Below are 21872 nucleotides of genomic sequence, written 5' to 3' on the forward strand. Positions count from 1 at the left end.
TGCAGCAAGCTTTTAGAACAAAACAGTGGACCCTGATATCCCTCCTCTTCTTCCTCCCTGTACTCTCCTCTCCCTCCCCCCCCCTTCCCTTGTCATTAGGTGGGAGCCTTTTTCATTGTAAGGTGATCTGGAGCCAGTCAACTTGCTATATAGTTTGGTCACCTAGGAATTAAGTTGAAGACCTGAATTCAAAGCAGGGCATAGACAATTGTCTGTGTAACTCTGGGCAATTGTTTAAACTTTCTGCCTCAGTTTCTTCATCTGTAAAATGGGGATAAGAAAAACACTTGTCTTCTAATCTTGTTGTGAGGTTTCAAATGAGATATTTGTAAAATTCTTTGCAAACTTCAAAGCACTATATAAATGATAACCATTTAGCTCTCCCCCCCCTCCTTCCCCTCCCCACCCCTGCAAAGGCATAAACAATGAATAGAAACCAGATGAAGAATTTAGAGTTTTTGTTTTATGAAGGCACAGTGATTGAGTACAGGACTTGAAGTCAGGAAAACTTGAATTCAAATCCTGCCTCAGGTAGTTACTAGCTTTATCTCTGAGAAAGTCGTGTTCACTTCTCTCTGCCTCAGTTTCCTTGTCTGTAAAGTAAGAGGGTTTTACTATGTGAACTGTATGTCCCTTCCAGCTCTAAATGTCTAATTTATAATCCTGTGGGTAAAGGCATAGAAAAGTTTTCCACATTAGGAATTCCTCCCACTTGATGAAATTATAGTTCTGGATTTTAAACACACACACACACACACACACACACACACACACACACACACACACACACACTGCTATCAACTTAAAATTAATATGACAACATGCAATTTGTTTTTGTTCAATTGTTCCAGTTAAGATTGACTTTGTAACCCAATTGGGGGGGAGGGGAGCGGTTGACAATGATATAGAAGTGGTTTGTCATTTTCTTCTCCAGCTCATTTGAGTGATAAGAAAACTAAGGCAAACAGAGTTAAGTGATTTGCCCAGGCTCACACAGGTACTAAGTATCTGAGGCTGAATTTGAATCAGGTCTTTCTGATTTCAGGGCCGTGCCACCTAGCTACTGTATATTTTTTTTTACTATACATTATATTTTTTAAAAATTATGTTAACTGATTTCTTTAAAAGTCATCTGTGACTTAATTGATGTACCTTTAACTAGGAGAATATTCAGTAGGATTGTCCTGTTTGCCTGTCATCTCTCCATCCAAATTCTGGTATCAAAACAGTGAATCTCATTCCTGTATGTAAACATTTAAGAACTTAACCTCTATTTAAGAATATCATCTCTATTTATTATATTCTTACGATTTAAGAACATCATCTCTATTTCTAAAATCATGTAGATAGAGCACATGAGGAAAAAAAAAATCCAAATCTCATGACAAAGAACTCTGGCTGCACTATTAAATTGTGATTTGTATTTTTGTCACATCTTTTTTCTGTAGGTTTTGTCCCCTCTTCTTTCTAGAGAGGCAGACTGTTAAAGAGATCTTACATTTATAGTTTCACTTAATGAGTCTCCCCTTCTGCTCAGTTGCCCTCATACCTCTTCAGCACCATTACCTTATGGGAAATTTATTTTTCCAGGCAAAATACTATCACTAATGCCTCTCTAAGGAGTTTTTCTTTGTGATTACTCCATTGAGTTAAGATCAGACTGGGATCATTGAGACTCTAAGTTATTAATAAGCAGTAGTAAATAAAGTACTATATTTTTGTAGTACTTTTCAAACTTTTTTCCTCTCTGGCTTAAAGTTTGAACTTCAAAATATTTCATTTAGTAATTTCTGGCACACTTGAAAGTCTAAAATTTTCTCAGGAAAAATTGACAAGCATTGAAACAAAAGCTGAAAAATATTAGGCCTCTTACATTAATTTCTTTTTAAAAATAATGCTCCATTTCCCCTCCAATTACATGTTAAAACAATTTTTAACAGGTGGGCTTTTTAAAAATTTGAACTCCAAATTTTATCCTTCCCTTCTTGCATTCTTCTCCCAACAGTAAGCAGTTTCGTTATAGATTATGCATGTGCATTCATTTCTGGAAGAGGTTTTTTTATTTTGTAGATGGTTGTTTATTTTGGGTGACCCCTGTGTGATTTCATCTTTGCAGGGAATACCAGGTAAAAATGGCCCTCTAATAGTGCAGATCTGCAATTTAATAGTAGTGGGGTTTTTAATTCAATTTTATTTTCAGTTTCAAGTTCTTTCCCTTCCTCATTCATTGAGAACTTGAGAAATACAAAATCCATTATAAATATGAAGTCACAAAAAGCAAATTTTCACATTTTTCATGTTCTAACAAAAAAAAAAGAAAGAAAAAAAGAAAACAGAGAGGGAGGTGTAGAAGGAAAAAAGAGAAAGAAACTTGTATTTCAATTTGTACTCAGAGTTCATCAGTTCTCTATCTGGAGGTGTAAGGCATTTTTTCATCATTAGTCCTTTAGGATAATGCAGAATTAAAGAGTTGCCTGGAGATTTGGAGAGATTGGGTAACTTGCCTCTGATCACAAGCAAAAGTTGTATATATTAGAGGTGGTACTTTCACCAGCTGTATCTGAATCTCATTCTTCTATCTATACTAGTCATGCTACTCAGAGAAATGATCAGTATATAAAAATATTTTTTAAGTTTACACAATTAAGTTTTGCATTTCTTAGAGCTCTCTACTACTCCTGAAAATCAGAGGTTCATTGAGTCCCTGATTTTGTTTCCTTACTATGTCCAGTCTCCATCTCCTGATTCTTCCTCACCCCGGGGTGCTGAATCATCCAGCAGAGAGCATCAGCAAGATGACCTGGCAGAATCCTCCAGTAACAAAGAGGTACAGCATAGCCATTGTCAATGCCATAGGCTCCTGCCTTTCTATGCTAGTTCATTTTCATGATTTTTTTGCCCTTTTTCCATTCCCTCTCTTATAGATTACAAAACCAATTTATGGTGGGGGGGGGGGGGGAATGGCTATTAAATGTGTTCTCTAATGTATGCCTTTTTTGGTTATTCTGTTCTTGTGATTTCACTGAGAGTATGAACTCCTTAGAGAGGAAACCTCCTTCCCCAAGTTGAGAGGAAGCTTTCCCAAAACTTAGTCTAATTTAGAGAATTGTCTGGGGTGAGAGGGTTGGTATAGCTCTAAAAGCAAATACAAAAAAACCAACTCTCTTGGCTTTTCTGATGTCTTCTCTTGCCTTTTTCAATAAATTGTGCTCCACAGCTAGTCCTTCCACATATGTATTTACTTCCATTTTAAGGGATGATGATGAAGATAAAGATGAAGATGAATGCTGACTCAACCTTTTTTAAAGAGCCTAGGCTAAATAAAGACAGCATGTCATAATGGATGGTAGGCCAAAATTGGAGTTAAGAAGACATATTACTGTGTAGGATCTTAGGCAAGTCGTATAAAACTTCCTTATAGGCAACTTTTTATGACTCTTAGTATAGGTTTGCTAGAGTGTTTCCTCCCCAAGGAATTCCCTCTTTGATTAGAATTTTTAGGTCATTACTTCCTCTTAAAGGACTCTAGAGATTGCCCACTCTACAAAAATTGGGGATAGGTACTTGACTTGTAATTTTGTTGGTTTAAGGAGCTCCCAGAAGAGGAAACCCTTGACCAGTACAGGTCAGCACCTACTATTTTTCCAACTCCTATGGATAGGCCTGTGATCTCATTGGTATGTGACCTCTTCCTAATAATGAAATAAAATACCTCTCATTGCATCTATTAGTAACCTGATACTGAGCTCTGACATCATCTGTGTGGGAGCTCAATTGTCTCTAAATATTTCAGTCATCTAATTAACACAGAGAATATTTGTTTGAAATTTTAAAATATAAAATAAATGATTGTATCATGTTTTTTTTTCCCTTTTACTAAGGAAATTAATGCATGCTGTTTATGTATATATAAAGAGATATATAATATATTTACCATCAGTAACTATTACTCATGAGGGACAACATGGCCTAGTGAATAGGGATTTGGGTTCAAGTCCTATCTGTAACATAGGGAAAGTCATAACCTCTCATGTTGTTGTTCAGTCACTTCATTCTAACCCATATCTTTTTGACCCCATATCTTTTTGACCCCATTTAGAGTTTTCTTGGCAAAGACACTGGAGTGGTTGACCATTTCCTTCTCCAGTTTATTTAACAGTTTATTTATCCTGAGACAAATAGGGTTAAGTGATTTGCCAAGGGTCACAAAGCTAGTAAGGATCTAAGGCAAGATTTGAACTCAGGAAGATAAGGGGTTCTCAAACTACGGCCCTGTGGGCCAGATGCGGCCTGCTGAGGAAGTTTATGAGGCCTGCCGGATTGTGACAAATGGGCTGAGGGGCGGAGACGGAGTGTGAGTTTTTTGTTTTTACTATAGTCCGGCCCTCCAACACTCTGAGGGACAGTGAACTGGCTCCCTATTTAAAAAGTTTGAGGACCACTGCTCCTAGAACCATAAGTTGCAGAGCACTTTGAGAATCTTCATGGGTGTAGGGATTTTCTTTTGTTTAGGGGGGAATTGGGTTGAGTAATTTTAAAATTTATTTTTGTTTGTCTATGTCACCATAGTTTCCCCCATCATTTTTTTCCCTTTCCTCCCAGAGAGCCATCCCACATAACAAATAATATTTTTAAAGAATTAAAAAAAAAAAAAAGAAAAAGGAAAAACTTAGTACAACTGATTGATACATCAAAAAGTATATGTGTAACACTTGTGAATCTCTCACCTCTGCAAAGTGATTGGATGGATGTGTCTTCTCATTTCCCTTTATTTTGAGTCATGCTTGTTCATTATAATTTTGCAACATTCACTTTTGGATTTGTGTGTATAATATTTTTTTCTGTTTACATTGTTACATTGTGTATTGTTTTCTGACTCTACCTCCTTTACTCTGTATCATATAGATCATATAGATCTTTCCTTACTTCTCTGGATTCATTGCATTCATCATTTTTTACACAATAATATTTCATTATATTCATGTACTACAATTTGTTTAGCCATTCCCAAATTGAGGGGAACTGTTTGCAGTTCTTTGCTATCCCTAAAAGTCCTGCTATATTTTAGTGAATGTAGAAATTTTTTTCTTATTGTTGTGCTTCTTGGTATATAAACTCAGTTATTGCATATCTGGGTCAAAAGATTCTGAGCACTTTAGTCATTTTATTTGCAATATAAATTCCAAATATATCTTGTTCACCAAGCCCTTAGCAGAAAAATATAACAAAAAGATTTTTTTCCTCATTCAACTGCTTCCCTTTTTATCCTAGATGCATTGATTTTGTCTATATTAAAGCTTTTCTGTTTCATGCAATCAAGGTTATCTAGAGACAGGAAATTTCTCACCTGGAGTTTCCTGCATTAATGGAATAAAAATAAAAACTAAGTATCTGTAGGGAGATTACCCACTTCCTTAAAAAGAATGTTGCTTTTTAAAAACAATTGGAATTAAATTATCAAACAGACTTTTCAAATATAGTACAACCCATTGTGCTACATAGGTTTGCAAAATGCTTCACTGTACAGCAGGACATACTAAATTGTGGATGATGTGGCCTGGGATTGGGTCTGATAGCTCTTTCGCCAACCTACTTGCTCAATTTCCCCTTTTTTTTTTTTTTTGCCTCATACTTAATTTATAATGCATGATAAAGTGATAAAGAAATGGAGTGAAGAATCCAGAATGGCTGCCCCAGAGACAGTAGTCAAATCAAAACTTGATAATTTTTTGAAAGGGCTGCAAACCTTTGGGGCAAGTGTTTATTAGATGCAAATATGCAGATGAGTATCCTTATAAGCCTTCCAGCAACTCCTTCAGTTGGCCTTCTGGAAAATTCCTAGGAAGAAGATTGCTCTGTAGTCTTTGGCTTTCTCTGATCTGGGAGTTTATTACCTTTATTAGATTTGAACTTGACTACTAAGGGTTAGGTGATCCCATTCTCTCTGCTCACCTTGTAGAAAAGAGTGCTAATCAGACATCTTAACATTCAACTTCGGATAACAAAACCTTTTAAAATGATTTAAAAAAATAAAACCTTCCATGTATGCATGCATTTAACTAGCCATTCTTTAAATTTAAGAAAACTATTTTCTCCCTAAAAACATATACAGATGAAGCATGCTACCTACTGTCTAATAGAGAAATTATAGATTCAGGATACATGACCAACATGGGAATTTGTATTGCTTGCCTGTGCAAATTTCTTAGGAGGATTTTCTTTTTCTCTTTTCTTTTTTTTTTTTCTAGTATGAAAGGAGAGAAAGTACATATTAGTTCACTAAAAAAAAAATTAAGCACTGATTCAGAGTCTAGAAAATATAATTGTCATCATAATACTTATATTGTACTTATATTATATCAGGTACTATGCTATATGCTTATCTGAATTTAGCCTCACAAGAAAAATAGTGGTCAAATAGGGGCTATTATTATCCCCATTTTTACAAATGAAGAAATTAAGGCAAATGGGTATATGGGCAGATTTAAATTTGTCTTCCTGACTCTGCTCTCTCCACTGCACAACCTAACTAGCCCAGACATGATCTAGTCATGAACTTATAGATAGAAATAGGAAAATGTCAGCAAACATCCTATATTTCTAAAATGATTTTTTTTTATGTTTGGTTAGCTGTAGAATGAATTATTCTTTCTGTATTCAGATCTGTAACCAGAAGGCACTTTTTGAATTTAGAATTCAATATAATATTCTTTTGTTCAGTTGATATCCAAACAGACCTGGGTTGGGTAATTGGATATAGCTAGAAGCTGAGCCATTCTGACTGAGCATAGTAGACATCTCAGTCAGATAGCCATGTACCTTAAGGGCATAAATTGCATTTAAAAGCCTTGCCAAAAAGGACAGTCCTTTTTTTGGAGCTATTTAACTGACTGTCAGGTCAATCAGAATTATGTTGGCTGTGTTGCTCTAATCTCAACAAAGTTAAATAACATATTTGTTGTATTACTATTCTTTGTTGATTAAGTGAAAGTCACATAAGTGTAACAGACTTTTCATTATTTGATGGTCCTTTCTTCTATAGTTCTCCATTTGGAGGTTTCCTTAAATGTATTTTTTCCATTGGTGGCCAATAGCCATCATTCCAAGTTTCTCATCCTCTGGGCTTATCCCTTAGGTTGAAATACAATTTACCTTTCTCCAAACAAGAAAGGCATTTTAGGAATATTCAGACTCTACATTTGGTATAATGAGCCATTTCATTATAATGAACACATTCCATGAAAAGTTCCCTCTAATGAGTTGCCAGATGTTATACATTTCAAGATTAACATGAAGATCTTTTACTCTTCTAAATTTTGTTAGATTACATGACATTAATTTGGTCAGGAATAGTTTAAATAACATTTAACATTTCCCTTTCTAAAATGCTGTGCAGTTGTTAGCTAATTAATTCTTTTTTGCCCTTGTGAGATGAATACTCCTTTTTCCCATATTCCAGATGAGGAGACGCTACCAAGAAATTAAATGAATATCCTTGGTATCCTTATCCTTCTTTCCCACTTCACTTCCTGCAATAAGAAAGTGTTTAGACTTGATGCAGTTAATGGCAGTGCTGAGAGTTGTGGGAACCAGTCTTTGGTCCGTGCAGATCCAATGTGAAAGAATTCATGAACCCAAAATATTAGACTAGCAAAAGGAAGTTTATTGTTGGCACTGCAGAAGTCAGCTTTTGCTAAGAAGACTGACTTCTGAGTGACAAAGTCCTGGCAGAAAGATAAAGGTCCTAAAGAAATCCTGGGCAAAGAGATAAACTGAGGTGTTAACACTGAGAAGAGAATGTCTTCACATCGGGTAGGAATCTTGGCAGCTATGCCAAAAAGGCAAAGTATATACTATTTTGGACATTCTGCAAGAATGAATGAGCAAAAGCCTATTTTATGGGCAGATCTTGGGGAGGGAGGCACAATTTGAGCTGATCACATCAGAATTTCCCAATTGAATGAAATTACTTTGAAGGCTTTTTCAGCCTGAATTTGAATGGGGATCTGGCTCTTAGTGGGGATTGGGGGATGATTTGCCTTAGAAAAGGCCAGCTAGGAGGATATGCTCTCTCATAGATTCTCTGGAGTCTGGAAGACCAGAAATCTCTCTTTGATAAGGACAATGAGTATCAAAGGGAAAGATGGTTCAATGCTTTCTTCTCTTCCAAAATACCAAAGGGCAGGTCCGATTAGGGAATGAATTCGCTACTCAATGCTGTGTTAAAACAAAGTCTTTATTGATAGTAAAGGGATAGACAGGCATTTGACCTCTAGGTTGAGAAAGGCCAAACTGCCTGGAAAGGGGATGCCAGAACCAAAGTTGGCGGGCTCAAGGCAAGGAGACCAAGTGCAAGGAAAACAATTTTGGAGATTCATTTTATACATAATCAGGGTCATAAAACAAAGTTTGTATAGAGATGTTATCCAAGAGGTTCTGGAGAGATTTGTAAATAAGACAAGAATTTCTAAAATTCTATTAATCATTCGTGTCTCAAGTTATCTCCTTTAACCTCTACTAAGGAATTTCCTGCTAATTATTTGTATCTTGGGCTATCTCCTTTTATCCTCTTCACCTTCTTTTACAGATCAAAAGGGTGATTTTAGAGTGATAATTTTACAGATTAAAGGGAACATAGTTTCAATCCCCCATCAGACCCAGATCAGAGATTATTCAGACCTTGACATTTATTCCCAGAAAGCTGGTTTCTGCTGTCTCTCACAAGATGAATACCTTATAATGAATTTAGGACCCAGTACAGTCCCAGCATAGAAAGGTTAAAGGTTTAATTAATAATCAGTAAAGATGTATTAAATACCTACTACATGCCAGCCTGTGGGCATACCAAAAAAAAAAAAAAAGGCAAAAGATAATCCCTGACTTTAAGGAGTTTACAATCAAAAAATATTACTTTCACAATTCTATTCCTTTCAATAAACATTTTTTATCACATACCACCTGCAAGTCACTTAACTCCTCTATGCTCTAGACAACTTTCTAAAACCAAAAGTCACAGAGAAGATACTACATTAGTAGAGGGAGTTTCCTCACCTGACATTTCTCAATACTACTGAAATCACAGAACTAAATTCCTTACTGAAGGACAAATTCTCTATTTTTCCAACATGCAGGCTTATTCTTAAAACAATTAAAAAAAAAAAAAAGGCCCAAAAGGTAAGTATTGATGCAGTGAGGACCATTTGGCATATCAATTGTATTTTGGAAGTTTTGATGGTTTTCCAAGTCATTCTACCCCATTCTCCTGTGAGTTCTCTATGTAGAGGTCTTCATTTGAGCTGTTGGCATAGGAGAATTCAGGGGTTCATTCTTTATCCTTTGTTGTATTTTCATTTTAAGGTACTATGCTGGAATGATTTAAAGAATGGGTGACTTACAAATAAAATAAATTGATTGATGAAACAAGAAAGAGAATAAAGAACCCCAGAAAACAGCAGGGTGATTAGATGGTGATTAACCTAATCTTTAAACAACTGCTTCCCTGTGGAAATCTTTTTTTTTTTTTTTTTGCTAAGGCAATTGAGGTTAAGTGACTTGCCCAGGTCACACAACTAGGAAGTGTTAAGTGTCTCAGACCGGATTTGAACTCAGGTCCTCCTGACTTCAGGTCTGATGCCCTATTCACTGTGCCACCTAGCTGCTCCCCTGTGGAAATTCTTAATCTGCTGTTGTAGTCATACTAATATCCAATCATCTATTAGTGGAAATTCCAATTTTTCAGAATATAAGTTACTCTGTATTTTTGCCATTGGCCAAATCTAGCAATTGGAGTCACTCCTGACATTCAGAAAATGGAATTTTTTTTTTAACCCATAGAACATAGATACCTTCCAAAGATTGCTAAACATGAATTTAAAGATTTCCTGGTTGCTTAAAATGCTAATGACTTAGGTAGCACTTAATAATAACCTCTAAGGATAATGCATATATTTATATACATTTTAACTTTCTCTAGACAATAATGGTCAACTCTTCCTTGTTAATTATTGCTATTTGATGGTATATTTATTTTTCATGTTGCATAGATGGGTTACTAATGCATAAATGAACATGCTTTTCCCTATTTGAAACCCTCTTTGTCTTAATTACAGTCAAGGAAAAGCTTGGCTTCATTCCCAACGTACGTTGAAGGTAAGATGTGAGAAAAAAATAAATCAAGCACTGAATGATTTATAAATCTTTTTAGAATTCCACTCTATGTAATGCTGTACGTTAAGAGGATATATCTGGGAAGTAGGACGGTCATAAGGTGACATATTAGCACTCTCCAACAATTTAGAATAACAAAATTATAGTATTTCAAAGTTGGAAAGAACTTACCTGAATTATGTATACTAACTCTCTTATTTTGCATTTGAGGAAACTGAGGCATAGAATAAGGTGACTTATCCAAGGCCACACAGGTACTTACCTAAAGACCTGAGATTAGAACTCAAGTCTCCTGATTCCCTTTCTAGTGGATGTCAGTTTTAAAATATCTCCACCCAAAATGTAACAAATGGAAACAGAGGGACTTGGTTAGCTATAAGAAATACTTTAATCAATACACTTAGGGTGGTCAAAATTCAAATGAATTATGTAAAGATACCAGTCTACAATAAAGATAAAATATACTCTCATTTCCCTTAGGTAGCTCACATGTGGTCTAAGAATCAAATGTCTTTTTGATGTCTTTTCCAAATTTATAATTCTGTAATTATTATAAACTGAGGAAAAATTGAAGTTGTTCATCTATACCATTGAAATCCAGACCCTGGGTTTTTGGGTTTATTTTGAGATTGGTTTTTTGTTTGTTTGTTTGTTTGTTTTTCAATGAATTCCTTGTGTTCCAGTTAAAAATAAACAAAAACAAGAGGAACAAAATCAAGAAAGGAAAGGGCAATCCTAAATTATTAGAAATTTTATCTAAGCTGATAAACTCTCTTAGAATTTTTTTCTAATGTGATATTTGAATCAATTGATAAGCATTTTTAGATCTTTTAAAATTTTGAATTCTTATCAACAACAATGTCATTATCCAATGTCAAGTAGATAGCAGCAACATAATTGTATATGTGTTCTATGGGGTGGAGAGGATTGTCCATCTTCACATTAAACTAAGTACAGTGAATTGAGCATAGAGGTTAAATTGCTTACAGAAAATACTAGAGCACGCCAAATCTAAATATGACCTTTAAAAAATGATAGTTCCAATATCTAATTTCCTTTTTAATTTGTATATTTAGAGTAAATACTAAGTTCTGAGTAAATTGGGGGCTTTCTGTCAGTATGCATTACAGTGGAATTGATTACATACAATTCCATTGAAGATAAAATGAAGTGAAAACATATATCAAACCCTATCGTTTATTTAGGACCAATATTTTGGTCCTCCCATGTGCTTGGTTTTTATCCAATCATGTAAGAATTATTTGAATTGCTTTCAAGTTCATATACACACCCACATCTACTATTTCAGAATGAAAAAGAAACCTTTTCAAAGGATGGTTAGTTCTGGGTTGTGAATGGTTGTATAATGTGCATGGGCAGTTAGATTTTACTAAAAAGAGTTCATTTTTATTTTCTCTTTTTGCTTGATTTTCTGCATTCTTTATAGCCTTTTTCTTTTTTTCCTGTGAGCATCATGTTGTGACAAACACCTATATTTGAGTTTCAGAATAATTCCCATCAATAGAATAGCTACAGTTTCTATAATATTACATAGGTTCAAAAATGTCTGTTTATATTATAGACAGACATATACTTCCCTGGTATATGGTTAAACTTTTAGCTTGTGTTTTATGGATGATATTGTAATGAGAAACTGAGGCAAGACAGAGATTAAGTTTTTAGTATTTTAATAGTGGAGAATTTAGGTTAGTGGGTCAGACAGGACTCTTACTCTAAAGATGTATGGCCACTAGCAATTAAAACACAGACCTTTTTATAGGGCTCCATCTGACAGGTTGGGGGTAAAGAAGGTCAAGAGCAAGAGACAAAAGAGTCTGGGGCAAGAGATAGTGAGCTCTACCCAGGCATTTGAGATAAGCCATCTGGAGTTTTATGATTCACTGAAATGTGAGAGTGACCAGAGCTTAATGGGGTAAGGAAAAGGGGGAGTGGCCATAATATTTTATTTAGAGTATAGCATAATAATTCAGGAAAACAGGTATTATAATTCAGGGAAACTGAGGTATTACAATTCAGGGAAACTGAGGTATTATAATATCTTGAACCTTTACCATATCCATAAAGACTAAAAGAGAAAAATTTGTCATCTCCTAAAACTGGTCATGGAACAATAAATAAGGATCTCAAGTGGTTAAGTGGAAGAAATATACATTTTTATAGTATTTGCTACAGAAATTATTCTTGTTTAAAATGCCAAATAACCTTATAACAAATTCCCTTGTTAAAGATTTTTTAGGAGATTGCTTGACTCTCTGTTGCAACTTTTAATTTGAGGGAAATGAATGGATTATTTTCTCTCCCTGCCTTGGTAAGCAACTCATTTTAGGGAACAGCTATTTGAGCTCAAGAAGAGTTTGACATTTACAGGTAAAAATTAAATTCATTGGAGAATAGCTCTGGAAGAGGAGGAATGATCAATCTAAAAAAATCCAGGATTTTGCAGATGGAGTATAAGTGGCACCCAGTTTAATTAAACAAACTTTTCATAAATACCTATTTTGTGCCAGTTGTTGTGTTAGCCCAAAAAGAGTCCATTTGCTTTAATTGCTTAATTGAAATTCATTTGTAGGAATAAGGGATATTTGTCTTGGAGAAGAAAATATCTTTTCCAATAATATTTAAAGACTGACTGCCTCAGACTTTCAAGGAAGTAAAATTCAAGGATTTGAAAAGTTCTTCCTTTGGGTCCACAAGTAAGGGAGTTTGCAAGGGTGGGCATTTAAGATAAGGGTTCACATCCTACCTCAGACACTTATCTCTATGACCTGGGACAGGTCAGTTAGTAAACATATAATATGTGCTTATTATGTGCCAACCACTTTGCTAAGCACTGGGAATACAAAGTAAAGTTAAAAACACAATCCTTGCTCTCAAGGTGCTCATATTCTATTGAAGGAAACATATGTAAATAATAATACATATGAAATATATATTAAGAATGGAAGGTCATTTCAGAGGGAAGGCACTAGTTTGGATAGGAAGATATAAATAAAAAGGCCTCCTCCAGAAAATAGGATTTGAGCTGAGTCTTGCCACAAAGTAAAAAGCACCTCAGTTTTCTCGCCTGTAAAATGAAGAAGTCATCAAGGATGTGAAAGAGAGGAATTTGTGCATCAAAGAGGACTTAGCTTAGGTAACTGTTAATATCCCTTTTACTTTTATAGAGTCTGTGATTATATGATAATTAGTGCATTAGGACTGAATTCTTTCTATATAGTCAGAAAAGGGTTAGCTCATTATGTGGTGGAGGAAGAACTATTGGAAGCCTGCTTGGGTTGTATTCACAGCTTTGCCACTAATTAGCTATATGACTATAGGTGAGTTACTTGGACATCAGTTTCCTCATTTATAAAATGCAGAAACTGGGATCCTTTTAGGTCCCTTCTAGCTCTATTACTCTGTGATATATATGGGACAAGATACAAGCACTTTAGGGAGATAAGATATTTAATTTTTTTTTAATCTAAAAGGGATGTACTAAAAAGGAAGTTCTACCAAATAAATTTTAATTTAAAGTAGGGCTCAACTGTAAATCATGGTTAGTAGAATCTGCACTCTTTTTTTTTTTTTTTTTTAAAGAGCCTCTATCCATGTAAAATTATCAATAACGATTGAGCAGATCTTAGTCTTAGTTGGTCTTTATGGGCTCCATATTGAAAATGTTGATGTGTAGGATGGGATGGGTGAAATTAATCTACAGAATTAGGGCAGAATGCCATTGAGAAAATACAGTAAGCTTTGGAATTGACATGCCCCTTTTTGGGATAATTTTTCTCCTAAATTATGAAGATAGTTGTGTAAAGATGTGTAGAATAGGGAATGATGTTTTGTTTTCACTCAGCAAACATAACCACCATGCTTTATGTCTCATCTAAATAATTTTCATATCATTTTCTCTATATAAATTGTTAGGGAGAAGGGAAGTTACTATAAAGGGGAAAAATGGCTTCTCTTCTAATAATCCATTAGTGAAAAAAAAAAGAACAAAATAGATTACCTTTCCACAAATTTGTCAGTATACACAATTGGATAGGCAGGCTGAATGAGAAGTCTGAATGTGTTATTAGCTTGTCTGAGTGTGTCAATATTGGATAGTGAAAAGAAATGGAGAATTGAGTGATCTGTGTTCTGTCTCCAGACGATATGGCTTTGCTCATAGCTGTAGTTTTCTGTATTATAGTTCCAGGACCATGTGATCCCGAAGACTTGATCGATGGCATCATTTTTGCAGCCAATTACCTTGGCTCCACCCAGCTGCTTTCTGATAAAACCCCCTCCAAGAATGTTCGAATGATGCAAGCACAGGAAGCAGTAAGCAGAATCAAGGTAAGGGACTATGGTATGTTGTTCATGGGGGAGGGTGGGTGGAGGAGAGATTAAAACTGCTAGAGTGGCTTAACATGGAAGTCCACCTCCTCCTTGAATATAAGAAATGTAATTTAAGTTTGTGAAAATCAAGGGTCTGACCCAGTTATTTCCCCTCCCACCCCCCTACCCTCCCCAGTTCCTTAGACCATGCCCTCTATACAAAATCTGGAGGAATCTGGAAAAGAATTTGAGTTGAGAAAATATTGTAACCAGTACTTGAAGTCATACTTTTCACTGATTTCTTATTCATTCTGGTTATATAGAATGGTTAGCAGACTCAGATACTGAATAGCAGAGTCATTTACACAGAGTAGATTTTGTTCCTCATATTTGTCATGGACTTTGTTTTTGCTTAAGCCTCATAGATAACTCATAGTCATTTAAACCAGGAACACCAAAACCCCAATTCATTAAGGAGGACATCCCTAAGAGAAATGGTCATTTATTTCTACTCTAGTAACTACTTAAGACTTTAAGCTCTTCCTTTAATAAAACTTTAGACCTGAATCCTTCAAAGAAGAGGTAAATTGAAGTTTCTCTTTTTGGAGTTGCATTTTTAGACCACTTAAAGTGTCACTCAGGAAACATGACTACCTACCTCCTTCTCTTTAACTTTCTCTTCCTCAAATACATTCCTCAGATCCACCATGGTGCTTGCATGATAATATTAGAAAGAAAAAGATGAAGAGATGGAGCCTAGGAGTTAAAGATACAATGCTGAATCTATCACTGAACAAATATCCCTAGAATATTTAATATGTAAGGAACCATACCAAGAAGTTATAACAGGTCTGTATTCCCACTTAGTTCTGGAAGAAGAAACAAGAAACACTGATTTAAAGGTAATTACTAGTTATGTAAGACATTATATGATAAGGACCAAATGATTCCAGAGATAGAATGTTCTCCTGACCTTGTCTTAGTAGAGTATACTTCTTAAGTGAAAATTCTTTGGATAGGACCATTAATGTCAGAGATCTGTTAAGTAAGGAAGATAACTGTGCATATCAAAGGACTTAATAAATGATTATTCATTAAAAAAAAAAAAGCTTGTATCTTTCAGGTCTGATTATCATGATGATTTTAGCATTGTTAGCTCTCTTTCGGGGCTCATTTACTCTCCCAAAGCATCAAAAGTAGTGGGAGAAGACAAGAGAATAAGCATTTATTTAGCACCTTCTGTGTGTCAGGCACTTTCAGATACTCTCATATGATGGTCATAATAACCCTGCAAGGTAGGTACTGTTATTATCTCCACTTTGTTGTTGAGGAAATTGAGGCAAGCCGAAGTTAAGTCACATGCCCAAGGTTACACAGCTTTTAAGTGAATGAAGCTATATTTGAACATAAGTCTTCCTGACTTCAGACCTGTCTGCTTGCCACCTAGCTGGCTCAAGTGACTTGTCCAGTATCATACAGATACTAAGTAGCAGAGCTAAAATTGGAACCCAGATCCTTCAACTTCCAATCCAGCTCTCTTTTCACTGTACCAAGATCCAGAAGGCATCACTTAACCACTGCCCTTAGATTTGAACATTCCTATAGTCTTCAAATGTTCCAAATGATTAAAAGTTCAAAATAAACACCTTTTGACTTTTATCTAGATAGAAAAAATAAGTTAAAATCAACTTGAATCTTTCAAATATTGGATTATAGTGATACCAGAAGGTAGATCTCAGATTCAGTATCTTTCTCCTTTTTAACACTATTTTCTCAATGGTCTTCAATAGTGGTCTTCAAATTCTTCTTTTCTTTCTTTTTTTTTTTTTTTAAATACATTCAGTTACCAAACACATGATCAAAAAATTCATTTTGCATTTTCACAGGGTTGCCATCTCAAAGTTTTATGAGCTACATGAAGTAGAATGTCTGGCCAGCTAGAAACACAACACTAAAAAACATCTGGTTATAAAGATATTTTTGTTCTCTCTAGGATTCAGATTTGGAGGGAAGAAGGTAGGAGGGAATACAGCTAGGTCTTGATTCAGGTAAAACATGAACACTCCCGCCCCCAACTGATCAAATGTATTCAAATCCACACTATTTAAAGCAATAGTTATATAAAATATGGTAATTTTGTATGGAAATATCTTTTGTGAATTTGAATAATATGAACATTTCAGAAGATTCACACTTATTAGCACCTAGTTATATCTGCTTAAAGCAATTTTCTGCAGCTAAATTAATTTGTCGTAAAATGGTAAATTATTTCATTAATGACTTAAAAATATCTTTTTAGAGAATGCTTATATAAAAGCATTGCCTTCCATTAAATATTTTATACCTCATTCCTTTTATATCCATTTAAAATTTTTTTAAGATTAAAAAAGCTTACACCCAGCCTACAGTTTTTTACACTTGAAGAACTAGCATGTCCAAAAATTCATACTTTATAATTGAGCATCCACTCAATTATATCAACTGATTGCTGGAGTCAGAGAAAATATCAACACATGGAAACATGTTTATTTGGGGTTTGAAATGTTTGGAGACCTAACTTGGATTGTATTGCCATGTATCCAGAGGAAAGCCTATAGACATATGTAGCTGTAAAAGGCACCAGTCTCAAAGGGAGGTGTCATACTTCTCTATAACTGTTTGACATTTCAATAATGAGTGGTAAAGTGCTTGGCTAGAAGCATCAACAGGAAGCAATTGAGCATTTGTGCTGTAGGTCTTTAAAGGATAACACTTATCTTCAGCAAGATGTAAGGGGAGGAGAGAGTCAATATGGACTTTTTCTTTTAAATCCATTTATCAGTGCCCTTTAATAAGTGACTGAGCTGATGATAAAAATCTCTGAAAAACAAAAAACAAATCCCAAGACATTTCACCTTTTTTCCTCTCCTATCTGACTAATATGCCACTCCCTATTGCTACTGATTTCAGGATGCTTTTTATCCCGAAGCTAATTACAATTACTTGGTTAAACTTTGTGTGATTCAGGAGGTGCTTTGCTGTGCTTTGTACTGTGATTTGTATATTCACCTTCTATCAACTAGACTAAACACACATTATATCTAATTGGAGATTTTTGACCTTGAAACAGACTTTCATTCTTATTATTATTTTTGCCACATTTTACTCATGTAGCACTAACTATACTAAATTGGCAATTCCTAGTGGAGTCATAATTATAGTTTGTATTTCTGTTATATTCCTGTTACTGAAAAAAATTATTTTTTATGAATCTGTTAATGAAAAGTTTGGGAATTATTAATAATCATAAAATAATTAAATAATATAAAATATTATTATTGCTAATAATACTGAGAGGTAATATGGTATAGTTTAGGACTGGGTTCAAGTCCTACTGAGTGAGTCACTCAATGCTCTAGGAAATTTTAAGACTATAAATTTCAGAGAAAGAAGGAAACATTTACTAAGTGCCTTTTAATTATGAGGCACCATAACTAAGTATATTTTACAAATATTATCTCATTTGATCTTCACAAGTGCAAAATGCAATTATTATTCTCATTTTATAATAAAGGAAACTGAGATAAAGATTAAGTGACTTGCTCAATATCATGTGGTTAGGAAGTGTTTGAGGCTAGATGAATTTAGCATTTTGTTTTCAGGTCTGACCTAAATTGGCAAGGAATTTCTTCACCCTATACCAATGAAATGAAATACTGTCATATAGTATTATTTCTACTGACAGCTTACTTTAATATCGTACTTTAAAGTTTATAGAATCCTTGTTTTAAAAGGGTGTGGAGTACAGAGACCCTAACCCAAAATTGACTACTTGGAGATCTTTCAAAGTAAAGGTAGAAAGTTTTTATTAGAATCTTTCGAGAAGCTAGCTCTGTAAATCCAGAATGAAGAAAAACTGAGATTACAGGAATGAGAGCAGGATCAAATAAACAAGCACAGCCCAACCTCTCCCAAAAAAAACCCTTATGCAAAACCTTTAATCTAGATTGGCTCTTGTGGTTACTTTTCCCTTATATGGTGGGTAGGGTGAGAATGGGATGAGTATAAATGAGATAACTACATAAAAAGTTTCCTTTCTTCAAGTCACATGATTTCTAAGAAAGCAAAACTGAGGCCTAAGGCTTCTCTTACTAAAGCAGACAGTTTCTGAGAAACCACATTGCTTGCCCCACATAAAAGTAAATAGAGTAAATATCCCCCTCATTTTCTACATGAGGAAACTGAGTGAGTTTAAGGTGCCCAAAGTCACCCAGCTTGTTTACATGAGGTAGAGCCTCCGTTCAAGGTCTCCTGACTCCAAGTCCAGTGTGATGAGGAGTAAACTGATGTCCTAAACCAAGATGGGTCAGTTCCTTTTCTCTCTCTCCTTCCTTCCCCAAAGTAACCTAGGGTGGGGTTGGCAGCAAAGGAATTTGCTACTCAATGCTGTATGGAAACAAAGTCCTTATTGATAGTAAAAGGATAGACAGGCATTTGGCCTTCAGGAAGACCAGATCTTACTGAAAAGGGGGACGTCAGTTGACGGGCATCGGCTGATATACACCAAATGCAAAGATTTCATTTTTCAGCCTTCCTTATATACATACATGATGACTAGAGTCATCAAAACAATGTTTGCACAGACATGTTATCAAGAGGTTCTCGAGATATTTGTCAATAATACAAGAATTTTCTGTTGTTGTAAATAAGACAGGAATTTTCTTATTATTGTAAATAAGATAAAAATTCTCTATTGTTATCTCCTTCAGTCTCTTCCCAGAAAGGAATTTCAAATCATCAGAATGGGGGCTGAAAACCAAAACTAGCCCAAAGGAAGTTGGAGATTAAACAAGCAATATCAAAGGGACTTATCATCTAATATAATCAGTGGAGAAGAAAAAAGATAGAATCAATCTATGAAGCTCAGTTCTTCCCTTTCCCCAATTATAGTCATTTTAGAGAAATGAATAAGCACTATCTTAGCTGAATGACCACTCTTCAGAGTCAGGATTTCTGGATGCTATTGGCCTTTTTTCTGCCATGAGTATCCCTTTTGGCTTGCTTTGAGAAGTGATTATTCTTTGAGAATACCCCAGATGCTTCTGAAGGAATCCCTTGGCCTTTTTTCTTTGATTGGGATGAGGGAAACCAATTGCAATGTTAATTGAGAAATAATGAGAGGTAACTATGTTTCTCCTTGATCCTAGATAAACTTTTCCACACAGTATGATATTTTTCAACTCAAAGACAGAGGCACCATCAAAGTGTCTTCTCCTCTCCTAATTTGGCTCACACTTCTTTTCTTTGTTCTCATTCTCCTTCTGACCAATGTGCTTTTTTTCTTTGCACATCCTTGTTTTTTATCTGTTCTCATTCCCACCAAGTTGAGTAATGATACACCAGATTTTTCCTCCCCCTTCAAAAATGAAAAAAAAAGGAAAATGAGAGAAACCATCTTTTCTACAGATTAGTATAGCTTTGATAGAATAGCCTTGTGTGGATTGCGGCATATATTTGTCCATTTTTTTCTAATATTGTGAAGCATAAATTAATAAATGCAGGATTATGGATTATACCTTGGCTTTCTTTAATTTTAGAAACCCTTGATGGTTGCATGGTTAGTCATGTAAAATACTTTTCATGTACCTATCTTTCATCATTTATTCATAAAGCCTGACATTTTCCATCCTTAAGCAGGTGATTTAAGTTTGAAACAAAAAATAGTTTCTCCCAAGAGTTACAATTTATTTGTAGAATGGAAACTGTCAGTGTGGCTATGGTTAAATAGTAAGTTTGCTTTTTACTTAAGTGACTCAAGACAGCTGGGTAGTAAGTCCTAATTAATTAATAAACATGAAGATTTAAATGGATGCTGCTTTTTTTTTTCTTTTATAATGCATGTTCTCATTACACTTTCTATAGATCACTTTCCTTTAGTCCAGTTTCTAAATCAGGCTTCAGGCCAGCTTATCTTTTACAACATTCTGTCCAAATCAGGAATGCAAGTTTGTTTTGAATCATAAAGTTTTTAGATCTGATCTGGTATTACTCAACTACTTAAAATAAAATAAACTTAATATAAATTAATTGAAAGAGCCTTTTGCTCAAGTCATTTGTATATTGAATCCTCTTCCCTTCTGATCTGTTCATCCCAAATTTATTTTGGACACTCCTGCTATAATTGGCATATCTCACTTCATGGGGCCTTGCCAGTATCTGCTTCTTCAGGGCATCAAATAGGTTTTTATGTCAAAGGATATTGGTGATTTGTTGGTTAGGACATTCAGTGATGAATCCTAGATTATCACAGCCATTACAGGGTTAAAAAGACAAAAACTCCCTCCAATATTCCAGGAACAGTTATTTAATGTGAGAATTTCGGAAGACACAGTGAGACTTTCCCTGGCAATTATCTTAGGGTCACCAAATTGTAATGTGTATATAATCTGAGGAAAATTTCTAATTAGAAGCTAAAATCCATTAAATCATAATTAAATAGCATTTAGGGCATAACTTTGCAGCTGCTGCCTTTAGACTTTTTCAGAGCAAAACATTCATCATGAACTTAAATGCAGCCAATGAAAACTGTGTACTGAGTATAGGATAAGGGGGTCTGCTAGTTTTTCAGGCCTTTTAATGCCTAGGAAATAGTATTTGATGCCTGACTCATCCTGTTTCTCTGCAATAAGGCAGCCCAGCAAACCACTAATTAATTAATGAAGCAGAGATTTCCTGCTGGAACTAAAATGAGCTCTCCTACCAGGTGAGTACCAAGCCAAGATGGCAGTCCCATCACTTTGAGGCAGCAGTATCTTTGCATTTTTCATTAATTTAATAATAATTTGTAGGATTGGTATCTACAGAGTATAAATTATCAGGAAGAGTCCTTAGTAACATTTTTCTTGTAAGGAAGAAAAAAGTCTTAACTAATCCTAGAGAATGAAAATGAGCAATTGCTTCAGGGTTTGCTACTGTATTCATCTTTAGAAAACTGATTCTATTCAGAGTGAAATGTTTCTAGGCCAGCCTTCTTTCCCCCATATTCAGTTAGACAGGGTGGTAGGCTAAGCCCTTGATGTTGGTTTGTAAATGCCCCTTTTTGACTTTGAGTCTCTGAAAATCCTTCTCTAACCATTCTCCTGTCTCTATTTATTCCATGCTAAGCAGATGGCCCAGAAATTAGCCAAAAGCAGGAAGAAGGTGCAGTACTACAAATTCATCAGCTTGGTGTGATGCCTGTCCTTTTCATTTATTTAATTTTGCTCTTCCTCCTCTTTTGTGTTGTTTTTTGTTTTTGTTTTCTGCATCCAGCAAGTTTCTGTTCAGATTTACTTTTGAGTCTTCATATAAAACCAGCATTTCTACAAAAAAAAATTGCCTTAACTGGCCATTTTTAG

At 34.9% G+C, this 21872-nt stretch overlaps 1 protein-coding gene across 6 annotated transcripts in view; it reads left to right on the forward strand.

Annotated features, from left to right (window-relative positions):
- APBA1 (amyloid beta precursor protein binding family A member 1) overlaps nt 1–21872 on the forward strand; it is a 279256-nt gene that overhangs the window by 231547 nt on the left and 25837 nt on the right. For 3 of the 6 annotated variants that reach the window (XM_074280722.1, XM_074280721.1, XM_074280720.1), the window contains 4 exons: nt 2732–2827; nt 10110–10149; nt 14369–14514; nt 21640–21675. In XM_074280722.1, coding sequence (XP_074136823.1) covers nt 2732–2827; nt 10110–10149; nt 14369–14514; nt 21640–21675 — 318 coding nt within the window. The remainder of the gene's footprint in view (nt 1–2731; nt 2828–10109; nt 10150–14368; nt 14515–21639; nt 21676–21872) is intronic. The other 3 variants (XM_074280723.1, XM_074280725.1, XM_074280724.1) reach the window with 3 other exon arrangements.

This window comes from Sminthopsis crassicaudata, chromosome 1 (genome assembly GCF_048593235.1).
Source record: "Sminthopsis crassicaudata isolate SCR6 chromosome 1, ASM4859323v1, whole genome shotgun sequence".
NCBI lineage: Eukaryota > Metazoa > Chordata > Mammalia > Dasyuromorphia > Dasyuridae > Sminthopsis > Sminthopsis crassicaudata.